The sequence below is a fragment of the Cygnus olor genome, chromosome 3, assembly GCF_009769625.2.
Source record: "Cygnus olor isolate bCygOlo1 chromosome 3, bCygOlo1.pri.v2, whole genome shotgun sequence".
Classification (NCBI taxonomy): domain Eukaryota; kingdom Metazoa; phylum Chordata; class Aves; order Anseriformes; family Anatidae; genus Cygnus; species Cygnus olor.
In genome coordinates this window covers 3,948,892-3,969,549 of record NC_049171.1, presented here as the reverse complement: position 1 = coordinate 3,969,549, position 20,658 = coordinate 3,948,892, and the positions used below count along the sequence as shown (strand labels likewise).

At 42.4% G+C, this 20,658-nt stretch overlaps 1 protein-coding gene across 1 annotated transcript in view; it reads right to left on the bottom strand.

The window, feature by feature from the left end:
* Positions 1-20,658, bottom strand: part of PKHD1 (PKHD1 ciliary IPT domain containing fibrocystin/polyductin) — a 254,208-nt gene that overhangs the window by 216,034 nt on the left and 17,516 nt on the right. The window contains 15 exon segments of the mRNA XM_040550788.1: positions 2,236-2,371; positions 3,175-3,305; positions 5,805-6,083; positions 6,551-6,656; positions 7,765-7,887; positions 8,912-9,096; positions 10,043-10,197; positions 12,769-12,907; positions 13,324-13,508; positions 14,628-14,758; positions 15,645-15,787; positions 17,590-17,683; positions 18,274-18,363; positions 19,147-19,422; positions 19,945-20,059. Of these exon segments, the coding sequence (XP_040406722.1) occupies positions 2,236-2,371; positions 3,175-3,305; positions 5,805-6,083; positions 6,551-6,656; positions 7,765-7,887; positions 8,912-9,096; positions 10,043-10,197; positions 12,769-12,907; positions 13,324-13,508; positions 14,628-14,758; positions 15,645-15,787; positions 17,590-17,683; positions 18,274-18,363; positions 19,147-19,422; positions 19,945-20,059 (2,288 nt within the window).

The window sequence follows — 20,658 nt, the reverse complement described above, 5'->3', positions numbered from 1 at the left end:
ATGATACCCTTCCCTTAAACCCTGCTCCATCACTTTAACACCAAGGTTGTAACTTTGATAATATTTGACATACAGGTAAAGACATAAGGTCACATTCACAGTAAGACTCATAGTTCTGCACAAATCATAAGAGACCTAGAACCACAAAGCAAACACGCAAAGTAACATCATCTTCCTATCCATAAGCATGCTGTAAAAAATTACTCACCTGAAGAAGAGCTGCATGCAGTAAAAGCACCTACTACTATATAGCTTGCTTTACTCTAGAAGAGCCTACTAGTTGTTACCTCAAAAAGACATGCTTACCTCTCTCAACTTCAAAACACATCAGCCCATACGCTCTGACCTACCTAAAGAATCATGCAACTGGCTGAAGGAAAAAACAAAACATTTACCCCCAAAGAGCAGCTCAGGCAGAAAGAGCTCTCTGGTGGGACACCTGTGGCTTGTATACCATTAGGCCCACCTGGCACCCAACCAATCACCTGGGAAAGGGGCGGGGTAAAGCAAAAAAAAGTAGAAATCAAGCAGGATGACCAGCAGCTGTGTTGTTTTTGTTTATCTGGCTTAGCTCAACAGTGTGTAAAGCACAGCACAGAGAACTGGGCTGTTTCTAGAAGCAACAATTCCTGTGTTTTTGCTGCAGCTTTGAATATTGAAAGGACCAAGTAAGCAACTGAAACTATTTCAACTGGAATTAGCTCAAACCTTTCTTCACGCTTTCTTTACACTCATGGGGGATGAAGACATCTCTATATCAATTCTCGTAGATTTACAGCTGTTTTCTGCTCTCACCTTGTTTAAACAAAGTGAATTTTTATGGGTTAACTCATCCTTAATAGAGACTCAGATCCAAGTAGCAATTTTGTCTGCCAAGTAGAGGCCAGGGTCATTTGGGTCTAACACAGCCCCCAAAGCTGGCATGAGCCCTACAGCCTCTGAGAAACTTCTCCTTTCCACGAAGCAGCAGAGTCTGTACAAAGCTCCCCTCAGCTCCTCTAAGCAGACCTGGAAACCAACAGATTTCAATTCAGCACGCACAGAGTCAAATAAAAATTTGAAAGCCTGTGAAGCTGAATATATTAATAACATGAACTCTTTGGACTCTTGGTCAATTGTCAGCTTAATCCTAGATGCCTGGAAGGCATTGGTGTAATTTATTTATTCTTTTTATTACATAGGAGGAAAAAACTATATTAAAAGCTGAAGCCATGGAGGTTCTGAATAGAACCACCATTCAGGAGACACTATAACATAGAGGAATTTCCTGCACCTGGGCTGCCCGCAGCTAGAAAAATCTCCCCTTGGTGCTATCGTATCTGAATAATATTCAGATGATAAAGGACGTTTTCTCTTATTTATGCATTCTGGAGTAATAGGAAATAACAAGGGCATTGGGGAAAGGAATGGAAATACTAGGTGTGCAGCAAGAAGCCCGCTTTATCACCAGCACAGTCATCTCACCCCTCACATCCCCACTAAGTCTGGCCACATCACTGAGCTGGGGGGAGCTTTGTTAAGATGTGTACTGGAGGGGTTGGAAAAAGAGAAAGAAAAAATCAGAGTGTACCCTTGGAAAAAGGGGGATGGGGTACATAGAAATCACGATGTGAATCACAACCCTAACTAAAGCTTTTCAAAGGACAGAAATGCTAAATACTCCATGGTGTTTACTCAGGATTTTGCCCCTGCAAAGCCTGTGAAGTCTATGTTCATATTCAAAAGTAATGGTTCGCCAGGTCAAATAGAAGGAAACTGGTTTGGAAACAGTAACTACCAAAATGAGCACTGCCTCTCTTTTGCTTTCAGCAATGCAATATGCACGTCACCTTCTGACTACAGCTCACCCTTTGGGACCCTGGAGAAGTGCATTCTCCAAAGCTCATTTCTCCTGCCGCTGAACCTGCTACCAAAAATGAGTGGGTGGGATTGTTTCAGAGCAAAGTTAGAGAAATATAACTCAAAAGGAACAGCATACTGTACTTGACACTGTGGACATGATCCATACTGGGCTAAGAAAAGCAACTCATTATCTTATGTAAGATAGAGAAAAAAGAACATAAAGAAACCAAGCGTGATCAGAACCTGCAGGGGGCACAAGGGCTATAAGATAAAAGAAAACAACAAAACAGCATCACATCACCAAACTACATGGACCTCAATTCCTTCTGTCCCACCACCTTCAGAAATAACAACAGTTCTGCAGATGATGTCCCATACATGTCCGCTTTTCACCTGCTATGCCACTTCTGTTCCTGCTCAGTGATACAACAGTAGGGTTTAAGGAAGGGTCATATTGGAACAAGTTGGTGACTGTTGTTGATTGGTACCCAGAAACTAGTGTCACGTGGACAGCAGCATCTTCTGCCCCCTGGAAACAGAAGTAAGGAAAACATCAAGCATAAGAGCGTGCCAATAGAAGAAAAATAGTTATTTCTTATATTCATGTATTCATGCATCTCCTACACTTAATAAGTCAGGCACATGGCACTGCCAAATTTGCATATACATTAGACTCTACTCAAATGTGTGTAGTTATGTTGTCTCTAAAGGCACATCTATGGAGAATTATAAATCTCGAAACAATCACAGACTATGCAGATTTTCATTTACTATATCTGCAATAGTGGAAGTCATGGGCATAGACTGTTATATCTCTACACTTAAACTGTTACATGTAATTTTGCCCTGCATCAATGAGCACTGCTGCTAAAAATCCTTAGGCATGTTTTTGCATGACACACAGATGAAGTCCAGATGTAAACGGGATGACTTGGGGCTGTAGAGGGTTCAGCAACGTGAGTAAGAGCAATTCTCCCAGGCATGTTTAATCTGCTGGCAGACACTAAGCTGAAAGGGGAGACATGCAATTTTCCTGGAGTTAAAAGCCCCAGTTTTGTTTGTGTGAGGTTTAGCTAGAGATCATCCAATCTGTTGGGTTTGTCAACTGTTACAATGATTTTCATAAATCTAACAATCTATTGTTAATTAGGCTGGTCTAAACTGGAGTTTAGACTGTAGGTGGAGTCCAGGTTAAACTATCCCATAGCCTAGACTTGGCTGATAGACTACCATTTGCCCTTCCACCAGTGTAGCTCAGGCCAGGACAACATAGAAAGGCCTGTAAGCTCTCCCCATACAGCTGACTGTAGCCAAAAATACATGGTTTCTTACCCGAGAGGGAACTTTACATTCAATTCTTGTTGAATTTCTGGCATCCTCCAAAATTGGGCAAGGCTGAGATCCAAACAACACCAGGTTTACCCCTTCCAGACCAGTCCCCCTGAGAGCCACTCTCAGTCCTCCTACAAAACCAATTATTCCGTTACATCAAAGACGTGGAATAGTCTTTCTGACATGCAAAAGATTCTTTTTATTAATAGCAGACTACAAAAGGGGGTACTGTCTACTGCCTGATCTGATGATGATCAGCTTCCCCTTTGCTATGCCCTGGCTTCCTCTTTCACTCAAGATCCTTCTTGTTTTCAAATCCAATTTGAATTCTTGTCCATGATACCAAAGGACTGGGTTTGTTTCTTAGTTTATTTTTTAATGACATACTTATTTAAGCCAGCAAGGTCTGGTCTGTGATCTCCCCCTTAGAAAGATCCCCAGCTCAAGAATGAAATAAGGAAGGAAGGAAGAAGCACTAAGAATGAAAAATGAGCTTAACACAGCAGGTGCTTTCACAGTTCAAATAGCTGCCAAGCACCCCGCTGTCAAAAAAGCCTGTAGCATGTGTCTAGGAAACTTAGGTTAGACAGGGGACTTGGCAGGGCTTGAGTCTTAGCAGAGTTGTGAGCAAAGTCAGGGGGCTCAATTCTGTGAAGCACTGAGCAACCTCGGTTCTCATTTGTGCCAGCTAGAGCTAAGCATCTTCAGTCACATGCAAGATCACACCCAGCACAAGTTAGGCTTGCGCTTGGTCTTTCTGCAGTGGCCAATTCCAGCAAATAGCCAAGGCGGCCCCTCTGCTTTTTCAAGCGAGCAGAACATTTCAAAGAGGAATAGAAAAGAGAAAAATAACAGACATTAATGGCAATTCTAACCTGGACTTACTCCTTTGATGTGGTTCAGAAGAAAAAAAATAAAAAGAAAAATTCCTCAAAACTTACAGCTGTTTGCTCTAGGTAGAGTGCCAAGGACATTCTCACTTCAGTAATGCAGAGTTTTGGCACTAGGGCAGGACAGACAGGCTGCTCAGACAGGGATTTCATTATCACAGTCACGCAATAACGTGCATGTGCTATCAGGACCCTATTATAACTACTGAGCTTTTATGATGCTTTTCATGTATGATATAAATACACTTCTATAGGAAAGACTATAATATTAGTGGCAGATCTCTTGGTATGTTTTCCTCAAAATATGATTTCCTCCTAATTCTCAAAACCACCAGAGAAGTCTAGAAGTATCGTCCAGAATTCCTCTAACTGGCAGCAAAACTGGGCAAACAGCAATCAGGTACGCTAACAGAAAGCTCATTCTGTTTGTGGGAGCACAGGAGTATCTTTGGAAAAGCATCCCACGCTTACAGACAGTTAGGTCATGGTGAACTCCCAACATGGCACCTCTGAGACCAGTGATATTTTGACAAGAATGACCTGATGCAGCAAAGTACAAGCTGCTTCTAGCCTGCTGCCCTGTACCATTAAGTTTGCAGGACCAGAAACAAGGAAGAACTCAAAACTGAATACACTCGGCTTATGTGATAGTTGTCAGATAAGGAGCCTCAGATTTAGAGTACAAAATTCATGCATGTTGTGTAAAGACTAATGCTCTTAAGTTTTGATATCTACACATACCCATATGCAATGAAATACTGCATATGTGCACTTTACGATAAGATTGAAGAGAGGTATTTTAAATGGAAGAAATTAAAAACACAGATGGAAGCTGTAATTCTTTCCAATTATAAATGTTCAAGGCATATGTAGTGTAAGATAGCATTATACTTGCTTTCTTTTTAATGAGTGACAGATCACTGTAATTGGGAGAAGAGCTGGATTGTCAGGGAACAAAATGAGAAGCAAGACCCAAGCACTAAAACTTGTCATTGTTTTTTTCCCATTTTTTTTTCTTCATATGAATTAGAATGAGTCTCAACCTTATGCAGCACGTGACTTTCATTAGGGAAAAAATAGGAAAGAAGGGTAGCTTTCTTTCCATACACCCCAACAAGAAGAGAAGAGATTGTAATGTCTTGATTTTCAGCTTAGGAACTCATACATTCCTCCAAGTCCACTTCATGGCTCATCCACACAGGTTCACAGATTGTAGTTCCCTCTTTCCAACCACTCCAAGGAGGCCACAAACAACATGATTCAGCTCTGAGCCACATTGCTGTGCTAGCATGGTGCTGCACCTAGGCCAATACTCCTGCTCTCAGTGATGTTTGTTAATGTGAACTCCAAGCACTTCACTAATGGAACTAGGAGGTTTGCTAAAACCAAAAACTTCTATGGTCAAAGCAGAACTGAGTTATGTCATTTCTAGGTACACTCCTAGCTGCTTGAAAATAAGTCACGTTCCAAGAGCATTGGTCCTTACTGCACAGTCCATATGTGTCATGAGTTTTCTCCACAATCCTCACTGTGCTGGGGAGAGTCCTTTCCTTTCCCAAAAACAGAAAGGGTCCATTTTTATAGCATTTGGTTTGGCTTAGCTACAGTTGGCTAGGCACCTTGCAGGAACTTTCAGCTGAAGTCCTTAAATTTGTGTTAGACACAGGACAGATGACAGAGCTGTAATAGTACTCTGGTCCCAGAGCCCTAGGAAAAAAACTTTCTGGAATTCAGACATACCAATTTCTGAAGCTCTAGGAGGTTCAATAGCTACCAGCTTGGGCTCAACTCTCAGGAAGATGCCTTCTCCTGTGCTGGCATTGAGTGCGAAGCCATAAGGTCTCACTAGCAATGTCACCTGGTAGACTCCAACTGGCAGCCTCTCCATCTTGCAGACAACTTCAGTTTGATTCAAAGTTATGATGTGGCAGGTTGTGTTGTTCCCCTCTACCTGCAGGGCTGTGTTCTGCTCAGTGAAGCCAACACCCCTGATAACTACTGTGGCCTGGGATCCATCATCTGAAGGAATATAATCAAAAAAATGACTCATGAATTTTTGAGTATCAATGCACAAGATTTACTTTCAACCAACAGTTAAAAGTTTTTACCATCCTCATCGGGACATCCTGGAAAATACAACACTGATGATCTTCTCATTGACCCCCATAATGCCTATTTCTGCCTGTTCCTGCCCAGCAACTACCTTTTTCTTAAGTTTTAGTTAAAAATAACTTGAACCAAACCACCTTTTGCTCTGTTAAGCACCAAGCCTTCCACTATTTCTCTCAACTTTATGCCTCTACCATCCTCTTGCCTGTGTAAAACCATATTTGCACTACACGCTTTAAGACCCAAACAGATCTTTATAAAATGTAGTTTCCCTAAAATCACAGGTTTCTAAAAGAACACACAAAGTCATCAACCATCGACAGACCTTTTTCACAGTCATGTTTCTCCCACTTTGTGCAGACACAAACCCCCGTTACCTGATGAATACTCCACATCACTGACTAAGGGTGTCATTTCCTGGCTGAACTGGAAAGAGCACAAACCAGAACAGTTTGCAGGGACATCGTTCACCACCACCACCACCTAGAGATGGAGAGAAAGGTTACCCCTAAAGCAGTGAAGGAGGTGTTTTCCAAAGCCACATCTACCTGGCAGACAGCCCAGCAATGCCTCATTGCTTCAGCTACAGAAAACAGCCTGACTGCACCAGCACACATCATCATCAGACAGCAATTTATCCTGCTGAAGTCTCATTACAAATTTCATTACAAAGCTTGCTAGGAACTCATCTTAGGCAAAGCAGAGCACTGTTTTGGAAGCTGTATCCCCAGCCTTTCTCAGCGTCTGCAGGATGTTATCTCCCATCTCTCTGGGACCCACAACTCCTCCCCGCTCCTCTTCTTCTAGTTGCTCATCAAAGACCCTACTTGCCATACCCCAGTTATTTCCACCTCACCTTGGAAAGAACTTTATTATGTTTTAAAGCACCTTGTAAGACTGATTATAACTTATCCCAGATTGCGTCTGTTCAGCATGCAGCCCTCAATTTTTAATTCCTCATTGTTCATGCTAAAACACGACAGCTGGACCGCAACCTTGATCTCTGACATCAACTCCCTTCTCAGAAGAGTAAACTGGCAAAGTGTAAAGCAAAGGAGAGCCCTCTTTTTCCTCTCCCACAGGTATTAGGAGTGTGGCAGGACATCCTGACACCCAAGACACGAGTGCCTGCAAATATAAACATGCAGTCTCCAGGAGGGAAAAAAAAAAAAGGCAGGATGACCTAGCCCCAGCTGCTGCTGAAGCCCTACAGCTGGGCTTTGAGCATTTGAGCACATCCAGCATTGCACTGTTATCAGCACAGCACCCCACAGACTTTGCTGGAGGCAAAGTCAGCAGGGCACACTGGTCTGCAACATTTGTCTGTCCAGCAAACTTGTTCAGCCAGGAAGCCTTCCTTGTTTCTTTCACACATGGAGAATTGAGATCCACAAAGACCAACGGACATTGCCAGCCTGCAGACCGGTATCACATTTTACAGTTCTGCACAGATCTGACTGGTTTATGGCAAAGCACAGAACAGATTTCTGAAAGCATTTAGCAGCAGAAGTGGGCAACTGAATACCAGTTAGACTCCTGGATCTACAGGACTTGCGTGAATCAGTAGAAGTGTGACAGCACATTAACTCACCTGTGTGTTGTTATTGAAAGTGGCAAGCATGTCCCCAAAAATCGGCCCAATAAACACACCTCCATCATAAATTACACGACTAGAAATAGTTGGCTTCAGACCAGTGAGGTTTTCAGCAGAGACCTGGCCAAAAAAAAAAAAAAAGAAAAAAAATAGTTTATCACTCTTTTCCATCCTGTGATTTGAGTTTAAAACCATTCCCCCAGAGTTCATACAGAGCCACTACAACAAATAACTACTCCTGGAAACCTATTCTCAAGCTTGACTCCTATCTCCAGGTTTGAGTTTTCATTACCCAAGTCCTCACAACACCTCCCTGTTCCCATCCCCTCCTTCCAGGCTAGAAACAGGAGGTAAAGAGAAGCAGGAGCCAGATTTGCAAATAAACTTCTAATACTCAATAAAATCATTTGAAATTTGGCATGGAAATGTATTTTAACATCTGCTTCCCAAACATGTGACTTTGGGTGAAACAAGGGCCTGTACTACATACATCTCAAGCTTTTTCTCGTCTTCCACCAGGCCAAAGTCTTGAGCACAGAACCTCATTGCTTCTTTGAAGATAATTTAACATTTGTAGAAGATGGATATAAAAATAAATAGGGTTTCTTTTGGGAGGAAGAGGAAGCTTAGTTTGAGTCTTTATTTAAAACAGACCATTCTACCTGAAGCAAAAGTAAAACATGATAAATCTTGGGATAGGAGAACGTGAACTAGATCTTCATTTGAGACTTACGAGAATGAGCTATGAACCCAATATGAACAGAAAAGTTCCCAGAAAAAAAAAAAAAAAAGAAAGAAAAAAAAAGACCTTTCTGGAAATGATACCACAACCTGTACTAAGCTTCAGATATGGTACTGAAATATTATTGTGATTATAATAGTTTTCATTTCTGTATAGCATTCCTTATTGTGCAGAACTGCAACAAAACACGGAAATTGCTTTCTTGCCTCCTCATTTTGAAGAGCCAATTTTTCTTCCTGTTACTACAGTTGGTTTTTTAATCATCTAATCCGGAGTTAAGCTGCTGTTGCTTAAGCTACCACAGGTGCTCACGTAAAAACAAACACCAAGAGAATGAATCAGCCAAGACCAAAGACATTGAATGGGGTTCAACGTGGACGTCAGTAAAAGAAATTACTGTACACTGATAACATTGGGCAGGTCCCCAGTTTTTCTTTTCCAAGTGAGTGTCCAAATGCTTTCATAACAGGAGTTTGAGTCTTTGGTCACAACAAAGTCACTGGCTCTGAAGTATGGGGCTGTAGAGTTATCAGCGTTGTCTTGCAGAAGCTTGTGGAGATGGTGGGAGGAGATGTGCATGGAGACACCTGCAAAAGACATCATAAAGCCGTGGATATCATCATCCCTATGAAAGCACATCTGCCAGCTCATAGAAAAGAAAGATGTTTCATTTTTAATACAAGGATGGGATGGTTCAAACCTCTAACTGCAAAAAAAGCAGCAGGGGAGGTTTACTGGATCTCACGTCAAAAAGACCTGAACTACGTAATCTAGGAACTTCATGAATATTCTCAGGTTGCATTTTCTTATTCTATGATTTAACTTTATAGCTGAATCACAATTTCCTCAGTCAAGAGCTTTATTGTTGGTCTTGCTCAGATTAACCTGCTCATTTTCATTCTAAGACTCTTTGATTGTTTAAAGCAATCACAAGAAAACCTAGCATGTCTAAAGGGTGAAAAATTCTAGTCAAGCAATTGTACACATGAAAGTTTTTTGGTATCTTCAAACCAAATATCAATCCTGGTAACCCTAGCAGAGGATGAATTTCCTGGTAAACTGCAAGGGTCTTGCTTGCAGGCAAGAGTTAATGAATGCAGAAGGAAACCCCAGGGGAGAATTATTCATTGCAAATTTGCAAAGTTTCTGGCAATGGAGAAAAGTTGTAGCTTGGGGAAATACCAGCACTGTCATACAAGAGGACCAGAAGTATATGTGCTGTAGAAACAGAGCAATGAAACCTTGGGATGTAAAATCCCTGTTCAGACTCTGATCCAAGGATCTTTAACATTAAGGTATTTTCTAGAGGATGTGTGCATTTTGGAACAATCCCATGGCTAATATCTAGAAATACTGCCCTCCGTATAATCTTTAACTCCTGTCTTGGAGGACATCAGGTGCAAAGATGTAACTACCACAATGCATTTAACCTGCCAACCTGTACCCTGAGCATTTCCAGGGCTTGTTGTTCTCTCATCTTCACTTGGCTTGCTGCAAAGGGAATCCAGGACCTGTACTCACATCGTATATTACCTGAAATCACTGTGCTGGCCAAGTGGATGCGGAAGGTCCCTCCAATAGGTGGAGATGACTTTTGCAGCCTCTGAGTGGTGATGCTGACTCTCACATCCTCTGTGGAGACGTAGAGGTAGCCAACCTCCTCAGAGCCCTCGCAAAGCAAAGCGCCTCTGTGTGACAGCGAGAGACCACAGGAAGGCAACAGCAGTCAGGACCCCTACTTGTGACACCTCTGTGCCACCAGCAGCAGAGGGATACCTGATGTGAGCAAAACTCTTGAAGAACCTGTGCACATTCACAGCTGTAATGGATTTGGATACTCTCAGCTTATATCCCCATGATGCAAGTATCGCACACAACAGAAAATTATGAAAAACACCTTTCTTAACCTATGATGGAAAAAAAGTTCATACAGCACCAAGCACAAGTGAATCCTGTCCCAAGACAGGCATTTTTGAGGACCAATTCAATGCAGACAGATTCAATCAAAATCCTAGCATCCCTAAAACCAGCAACGAACAGAGACTAATATCTCATGCTAGAGCTCATCCAAAGTCTAATTTCTGAAACTTAAAATATTCTCTCCCTTGCCACGATATTTTTTTTTTTTCCAAAAGAAAAGCGACAGTCTGTGGTACAATGATGCCACCATGTGGTTACGAGTTTTGTTAACAGCTAAAGTCTCCGAGTCCTGCCACGACCTAGCAACATACACAAATCCAAAACCGAAATGACCACTGAGCCTTCTCGTCTGACCTACAGGCAGTAAGAACATCAGTTATAGCTAATATCCCTGCCCCGATTCCACAAATGTATGTTAAAACAAAGCACAGCACATGCTCAGTTAAGAGAAAGAACCACTTTTGTTTTGAAAATATCCAAAAAAATTGAGCAGCCCACACATTTTTAAAGCTTGTGATCATTTCTGTTTTCAGTCTACGTGGTTCCAGCATCACACTGATTTCTCTTACATCTTCCTCGGAGATGCAAACACCCAGCAGTGCCAAGTACTTTTTCCTGATGAGAGGTACTATAATCGATTTATCTCTTAATCCTCTTTTTTGATAAACTGAACTGATTGAGCTTCCTACACCTTTTCCTCCCAGGCATTTTCTTCAGTTCTATAATCATGCTTATGGGTTTCTTTCCCAGATTTTCTAAAACCCTTTGAAAAAAGATGTGCTCATCAGTGCTGTATGTAGCATTCCAATGCCAGTCTTAAGGCTACACACAGATGTAAAAATATCTCCCCTTTCTTGATTAAACCTCTGTTTCTTGATTAAACCTCACAGACATCACCCTTTATTCTCATCCTTGTCTTCACCATTGGTGGTTTCTGCCAAAATACCACATCAGTTACATCTGACTCTGGCAATTAAATGCGCTTTTCAAGGTGACACTTGAAGTCAAATCTTTCTGTGCTGTGCTGGCTCTCTAAATTGACCTCTATAAAACACCTAGGTCTGAACTGTGGTTTAACTGTTTTATCAAATGACCTCTTAGATTTGTGCTCTGCAGGACAATGGTCTGAAGTGCTGCTGAGCAGATAACATGTTGGGAAAACAGACAAACTGCATCATGTCGGCCATTTCCTTTGTGATAACTGGAACTACATTTCTAAACCCCAAGGGAGGAGGACGGATGAATTCACCAAAGCCACAGATTTCACCAGGCAGTGCAAGGATTTTGCTGTTCTGGGAACCAGACCTTACAGCCTAATGTCCTTCAGATAAGAACCACCTCTAACAGGAAAATCTAGCTGTCTTCAGAGTACTCAAAATTAACGACACATTGCTTTGTTTTTACTTGCAGGAGACAACACATGGTAAGAAACCAACTTAAGTTACAGCAGACTGAGGTTCACCTTCTGAAGGGATGCTGCCCTCAGCAGCAAATCACTTTGGGGTGAACTAACTGAGCTAAACCAACGTCCACTGCAGAGGGATAGAGGTTGCATCATCCTGGCTTCTGTCTTGCATTGGCTCCAGTCCCATCAGGTCCTTGCTGACTCAACTGAATTCAATCCAACTTTTACAGAACTTGTTCTCTGCCAGTTTAGATCTTAAATGTTGTTCTCTCTCATCTCTTTAGCACTTGACTCTGCCTCAAATCTCTTTGTTGGGACTTAAAGAATCGAAGCCATCTCAGTAAACAAGGACACAAGTTGGACTTCCATTGCCTAACATGGCAACTGGTGCCAGAGTTATCGGGGGGATGTCTCTTGACAGCCATCCACTGTTCCAGAAGGGCTTAGGTTTCCTTCTAACCCTACATCCTAACTTGGTGGTCCATGCATATCTTAGATACTCCAGGGTATCTAAAACATATTAGACTCCTCTGGTTAGACAACTGAATCCCAGTCATACAATGGAACTGCAATAAAAGAATCAGATACCTTCACTAAGACATCTACAACATACGTTGAAGCTCCCACATGGGTGACACAGTTCAGAGCACACACATGCTGAGACTGAAATTTGGTATCCTAATAAAGAGCTGAATGCCATCTACTGAATACAGATATATGGGCAATCTGCAGCAATCTGACCACAGCCTGACCATAGGTCATGTGAGATGCCTAGAGGAGAAAACTCCAAAGAAAGCATATGGATCGCTAAATAGAACCAGACTCACCCGCATGTGTGCCTCTCATGCTCTGTCTGAGGACAACAAGCTCCAGACACATCAGCAGGAACTTGAAGAGGTAGTTACAAGGTATGAGATAATCTCACTGTCCCTACCTTAGGGAGAGAAGGGGCAAACTGGCACCACAGCCAGAGACCAGCCAGGACACATTGTAAGTGGGAGAAGACCCGACCACAGTCACTGCTTCTATTATCCTCCCACCTAGCCAAGGCGTCTTGGGATCCCTCTGAGAAACTGAAAGAAAAAGAGTACAAGCATTCATCAGATACAGGAGAACAGATGTCAGTATGTATAGGTTATTTCCATTTCAGAGCTGGAAACATATCTAACTTTTTTCTTTTTCTTTCTTTCTTTTTTTTTTTTTGTGGTTGCTGTTTTTGTTTTTTGGCAGGGGAAGAGCATTCAAGAGTTACATTTATAGAAGCACATTTTCAAAGAAACCAAGAAGGTTGATGTTTGGCAATTACTTCTTGATTGTTTTCACACACAAAGAAAAGTCAGTTAAATGTAAATAAAGGAGATTGTTGTGCCTGTTATGAAACACCCTTCCCCTTTGGAATAGTTTTAACCGGGCCCATCATTAAAGCTTAGCATGGAAGAACCTGGAAAGACAGCAACATTAACAAGAATTGAAAAACTGACTCTTTTACCAGTCACAGCTCTGTCTGTGATGATGACTTCATCGAGGTAAAATGACGCAGGGGTTTCCTTTTGCAGCGTAGGACTCAGCAAGTCAATCTGATGCACAAACACCGGGGAGGTGGCAGGGATGTCCTGGAGTAGTGTGGAGTGATTCACACATCCCCTCCAGACATCGGTGCAGGTGAACATCCAGCTGGAAGACAACAAGGTTGTGCAATCCCTGTTTTGCTGCAGGGTAGTTACAGTAACTGAATTCAGAGGTGCTTTGTGAAGCTTTCAGAAAGTCGGGTGCTGCTGTTATTACCCATACACAACACGTACACTCAATGGCCTGTGGTCACTCTCTACAAGTCTCAGTTGGATGCCCCACAGAAATAAACCTTTAGATATCTACTTAGGCATCCTCCTGCACCACGAGTCTACATGTGGGAATGACTACTGCTGCTCTATTTTTGGTAAAAGGACTACCATAGCATCAGTGACAACAACAGAGGTTAATCCAGAGTTCAGATCCCTTGGGAATTCCAGACAACTGCTCAATGCCCCCAGCTCTCTCCATCACGTAGTAACATTGTACCAAGCTCCCTTCTCCTTTTCATTGGCACACACACTCCTCACAAACCTTACAGAGAACCCAGGCTTCCAATTTCACTTTCTGAAGTTCTTCAAATTGCTGTTTGTTTTTTTTGCTGTTGTTGTTGCTTGTGTGCATGCACACATGTGTGCAGGGTTGTTTTTTGTTTGGTTGTGTTTGTTTGGTTGTTTTTTTAAAAAAGCCTGCCTGCCCCTAACTTTACATCACCAACATTTCCCACCAGTAATGTTTCTCACCCATATATTCTAGGTGAAACAAAGAAAAATCAAAAACTACACCAACTTTCCAAGCTTTGCTAATGTTTTCGTGTTTCCTTTAATGTTTCCCTGGGGGAAAAAATAAATAAATAAAATAACTCCATTCATTTTTTTTTTTTTTCACTGCCAAAAAATCCTCTGAATGTTGTCAAAGAAACCAGGAACTTAAAATCTTCAGGAACTTTCTGGGGGCTTACTAGAGACAGAACAAACTCTCTAGCCAGTGTGCATTACTGTGGTGAAATAGTTTATGTAACAAGGAACATGCAAATCTACTCAGAAAGTCCTCAAAAACAATGTAAGCGCATTCCAGGCACGTCTGTGCAGGGACAGAGCATGTGTCAGCTTACCCCTATTGGCAATTTATACCCAGACAAATAAGAACTTGCTGCTCCCCATTTTCCTAGTACACCTCCTTACTATGGAAAGTATCATCACTGTACTGTAAGTGTGTGGATACCTTTTGTGGTAGGTTTCATTGAAATCCCATAGGCAAGTGAGGTTCCTCTTCACTGAACATGAAGAAACATTGGTGTAGGACACTGAGATATGAAAGATGTGGCTCATATGACCTTTATGTGCAAAACACACCTGAAAAAGAAAAAAAAAAAACATAAAATCGTAATTATAATGTCTGCAGAAAAGACTGTATCATGACTGAATCATGGTTTACATTAGTAGGGAAGGAATTTTGTTCAAGGTGAGCACTAAAGCCCACTCCTTAAGGCCACATTGCCCTAGAGGAGACAGGGCACTGGCATCCAGGTGGCCTTTGTGCCACCACATAACCTGTAACTGATCTCTCAGGCTTCAATGAGGTTTGGGGGCATAGGATATCTGGGAAGTGTCAGTGGGAATTTCAAATAGCTGAGGGTGAAGAAAGCAGACTGGAGGAGCTGGTGATGTAAAACCTTTGGGACGGTGTCAGGTAGGTAAATAAGAGTAGAAGAGGTTTATGAAGGGGAGATGGAAGCAGTCTGGAAGGACTTCAGGAGGCTTTGGGAAGGAGTTTCACCCTCCCTCCTCCTTCCTGTCAATCTCGAACTATTCACCTTGCCCCAGGTGGCAAAAAAGGGGTGACAGAAAGGGTTGAAATCATAAACATAATCCTATTAAGAGCAGATGTAGAACACAGGCAGAAAAGTGATCCAGAAAAGACCCCCAGAGCTCATGGTGGGTTTGTGGTTGTTTTGTTTTGGGGAGGTTGATTCTGTCAAGAATTGGCTATTCTCACATCTTCCATCCTCTCTTAACACCATCCCACTTTTTCCTTTCTCTCTCTGCAGGGGCTGCATCCCCAGGAGCAAAGGGCAGCCAGATGTATTAAGCAATATCCACGTATCAGGGACCTCAAATTGTTCTCCCAATCAACCAAAGACGCTGCTCTGTCTACAAGTACAGGATGATATTATGATCCTGACTTGGCTCCAAGTATTCACTCCCCAGTACAATCAACTCATCTAGAGCAGCCACTTACATGTGTGTATTCAGTAAGATCATATCTTGTTAGGGTTGATGGGGAAGTTTTCACCAGCTGGCTTGGTCTGCGAATGCTGAATCTCCCACAGAAGGGCTCTGTTCCACTGACAACGTGTCCTGTGGTAACAGAGGCTCTTGTACCTGACAGAAAAAAAAAAAAAAAGAGGGGGAGGGGATGAAAGACTTGAAAAGGATTCAGAAGGCACCAGTACCATCAAGGTGCTCATGAAAACACAGGAAATGGGTTTCCAAAATTTGTCAGACAGTCCTACTCTTGAGTAAGTAGATGACAAAAATTTGCAGGGCTGTCAGAACCCTTAAACTAGGGGACAAAAGACAAGACAGCAACAGATCCCTGTCCTGACCAGTAAACCTCACGGAAAATACCACTGTCTTTAGTCAGATAGAGTATGTTTGAGTAAAACTACCCATCTCTTCCAGAAAACACCCAGGCAAGGCTGAAAATTGATCTATAAAGCAACAGAGAATACACCTTCCTCTTTAGGATTTTTGTTCCATTGAGTTACCAACTTTGCTGCCAAAAAGTTGCTAGGATTCCTCCTGTTCCTAGTAAATAAAAGGCTTTCTTCCAACTGTACATACTGCGTATTCATCTTTTCTTCCACTAAGAGAAATAAAGCCTGCCAAGTGAAGTTAATAGCAGAATCTTAAATCAAGGAGCTGTGATTCTTTACACAAAGGGTGTTGGGCCTGTGGGAATCTCTGTTGGAAGATAGTATGAATGCAGCAGTCAAGCTGTGTTCAAGAGCTAGGTAAGCACAGGGAAGGGAGAACTTCCAAAGGTAGTTGAATGGAAAAAAAAAAAAAAAAAAAAAAGAAAACTTGCTCAGGAAATTCATTGAATCAAAAATACTTCAGATCTAGAGAGAATTAGTACTGAATTATTATACATAGTCATCCAGTTTTTACTCTTCCCTAGGCATCCGTTTTGGTTTCTGCTGAAGGCAGCATGCTGGGCTAGATGGACCCTGGCTCCGAACACATCTGGCTATTCTTTTACTATTCTGGAATCCATTCACCACAATTTCACCACAGTTCTGCTGCCTTTAAATTTTCTACATTTTACAGCCAGCTATGAAAATTCAAGTTCTCCTTTGTTCTATTTGCTATTTCTATTTGCGGTTTTCCTTCCCACTTCACTGTTGAACCCGTTAGCTTTTCTCTCTTTTGTTGGCAGAACTGGAGCACTGGGATCACATAATCAGACTAAGAACGTCCAATCACTGTTTCCAGTTTTCTGCCTAATAATTCCCTTTCTCCCCACCCAGTTAAATTAGTTCATTGCTTTCATCCACTCAGATGAGTCAGTCACCAAATATACATATTACTGGCTGGGTCCTGTTCTCTCTGTCCTGAATACAAGGGCATAATGTGAGTTCTCCAGGCAATCATGGACTTTTTGACATAAGATTAGTATATTTTTATTGATATTGGAAACATAAAATAGAGTAAGCTTCTGATGTGTGCAATACTTTCATGTTAGAAAACCTTATTTTCTTCTTTAAACAGAAGCTGATGTTTTATACCTTGCCTGACCAGCCAAGTATACCACAGATATGTGCATCGTTTCACTTCCAGAGAAACATTGAAGGCAAAAGACCTCAACAGTTATAATCAGGCTATATCCTGAGCTATAGCTATGGGCTACACCAGATCTGCTTCCTCAGCATGCATACTGAAACATGAATAATTTCACATGCCCCGGGACCTGCCTTTTTCATCTCTACTCCTAATGTTTCTAACCACCGACACATATAACCTGCTTTGATAAGCTTGTTGCATCAGAATAAATACAAATAAAAGTGTGCATAGCTCCATGAAAAGTGTAAATTTACTGTCATTAAAAGTTTAAAGTGCATTTATATCAGAAAAGGAAATTAACTCACAATAAACTAACTTATTTGTTAAAGGAAATTAGGTACCTTCTTTCTCAAACCCATCACGGAAAAGTATTTTAGCAGAAGTTGGCTCAGTGTCACATCCTACTGAAAGAAGTTCCTCTATTGCTGTTTGGACCTTAAAGAAAAGTGAAAAGCAGTCACAGTACAATGGTGCCTGGCTCATTTCAACAGAGAGTTTCAACACGTGTGTCACTGCATTTTTCATCAGCTGTGGACTGGTGACAAGGTGGCTCTGACCGAGCAGGTAGGCAAGTGGCTGAGAGTAAAATTCAGGTCAGCACAGACAGAGCCTCAGACTGAACATCTAAAATGCTTTAGGGAGTGTGAGGCATCCTTTAGGCATCCAGCGGCCTCCTCTGAAAGGGGCGGATTTCTTAAAAGAGCCTGGTCAATATGCAATGTATGTGCAACGTGCAGGTGAAGTCTGAGGGTCTGGTATCTGAAGACATCACACACTTCTCTGCAGACCTGACAGGCCAAGAGCAGATGCTGTCATGTGTTTAGAATATCCCTGGAGTCACACACCTGAAAAAATCTCAGCGACATTCCCAGTAACAAAAATCACCACTAGCTCACACAAAATGCATCTCAGCCTTTGGGCCGAATGTTTAATTTGGTATTATCTGTCAATCTGGCTGTCAATTACCAGAGCTCCACCAGTTACAGCCAGCAGAGGACTGGGTGTGTGTGTCTAATGACACCTACCTGCTGAGCAGTAGCATTTGTGTGGATCATTCTGCGGAGGACGTTGTTCCAGGAGATACTGAACCACCCTGTACCAGTCACAGTCAGCATCTGCCAAGCAAAGAAGTGAATGTATGGATGAAAACAGGTACAAGCTGCATGAGACACAAAGACTTCAAGCCTGCAATGCAGATCATCTACCAGGGAGGAACTTAGAGCAAACATGTCCTTTCAAACCTCTGTAAAGGGGCCCTTCGGCTACTCTCAAACCATGTTCACTTTCCATGGTCTCTCCTGACGCACACCTGGAGCTCCTGATCTCAAACTAACAGGAGCACAAGGGATACACGATTTGCACAGAAATGCTGGAAGTCATGAATGACCCTCCAGCTCCTGACCTGCAGCCCTGAGGTCTAACCATGAGGACAGAATTCCTCAGCCGCAAGCACTTCATCAAGCTGAAAGTTTCTACCACACAACTGCAATATAGAGTCATTCTGGTAACATACACAGCGCTCTGTCAATAGGTGGGGAAAAAATAGAAACCATCCTAAGCTTGTGTTAATTAACAGGAGGAACAAGGTAACAAGCAAGGTAAAACCTGAGGGGAGTAAGCATTGCTTGCACTTTAACATATTAGCAAATTATAACAAAACCATAAAAATATCCTCCTACCAATGAGTGAGAAAGCTGCAGACACCTTCAGCTCCCATGACAGTATTTATCAACTAACTCAGCAGGTTAAAACAAGGGGGGAACAAGACCTTTACCATTAGGATTTGCTACCATCCTTGTCAATTGAATCAGGGCTAGTCTACCTCCCACAGAATGGTGTAGGTTGGAAGGAACCCCAGAGGTCACCTGCTCACCCAGGGCCAAGCAGGCAGCACTGACCTGCACTTCTGGAAGATGCAAGGCACGAGCCCGAATTTCATGTCTCTCCCTGTAGTAGCTGTTCACCACCTGGGGATTCAGCCAGGTGTTATGTATCTGGACTCCAACTCTCATCCCATTGCTGGGTGCCTTTCCGTGATGTAGTGCTTCCAGGTAGTACCTCAGGCCACCAGTTAGCTCAAATTTCTGCGATTTCGGCTGCCAGCTCTCACTCCAGTTCTTCACCCAGTTCCCAGACCATTCAGAATTGCCAGCGGGGATAGAAGCTATTCTCACCTGTGTCCAAACCAACCAAATCAATCAGAGGCATTTCTCTAGCACCAAAATACAGCACCCACAGCTCCAAAACCAGACTTGTGCTTCTGGCTGATAGCAGTGGTTTGCTGGTTAGCATTCATTCCTACTCCACGGAGAAAAAAAAAAAAAAAAATCATGTCAAAGAACTTTGATTTAAGGCTTAATACCACAACAAATATAATTCTTATGGCTGACCCTAGCCCCAGTAGCAGTTCCCCATGTAGCTTTGCAAGGATATCTTCAGTTCTGGTCCCTTAAATGCAAACAAAAATGTCTTCAGTAAAAGAAATTCAAAGACTCTGGATGTTATGTTTTCATGAGCTGGGCAGCTGATAGGGCTGATGTAAAATGCCAAATATAATCATACAGTTTCACTCTCCAATAGATGTATAATAAGGGCTAACAAGCCCCCATGCTGGGGGAATTCCTGGTTGTGGTGACCTTAATTAAAACCCCTTCCTATTGTTACCTCCTTATTTTTCTCTATACCAGAAGTAATACCTTATGTCCTGGATCTTCAGACAAACTCAAGTACAGAGATGCCTGTCCATCTGCCTGAATCCAGAAGGTGTAGTTGTTGGTCTGAGGAGCCACAAAAAATCCACGAAGCCTGGAGCTAAGCAAAAGCAGAACATGCGTAACGTGCAAAACAGTGTAAAATCCCTGCCACCCCGCACTCCACCTCCGCACATACACCAAGTAACAAGGGAAGGGCACAGGACCAAGTTACAACAAAACGCCCTTAGATTTTAAGACTGGAAGAACCTCAAAATGACCAATTTTCACATGTTATGGTGTTCATGTTTCACAGAAGTTTTCAAAAAGAAGAAAAAAGCAGCTCTGTGAAAATAAGTAGGGTTTTGTTGGTGGTTACACCTGGTTTGTACATTACTTCTCAAGCAAAGTCCTACCCCTGAATAGGCAGGAAAATGCTCAAAATCTCTCACAAGTTCAAATAAGAAAAGTACAGAAGTGATAGAAAAAATGAAAATGTCCATGAGCATTGCACAGCTCTGCATAGGTGCATCTCAAGAGGCCCACGCAGTGGGCACCAACACAGCTCAGACATTTTGTCGCCTGGGGCGAAGCAGTTTATTTCCACTGGCACCACCTGAGCTGCAGTTGCCAGCATCATCCAAGGATGTGACCCCTCTGCATCTGGCCAGAGCACCAGCCCAAGACAGACTGACTACAGCTCCTTCTACCGCTGCAGCA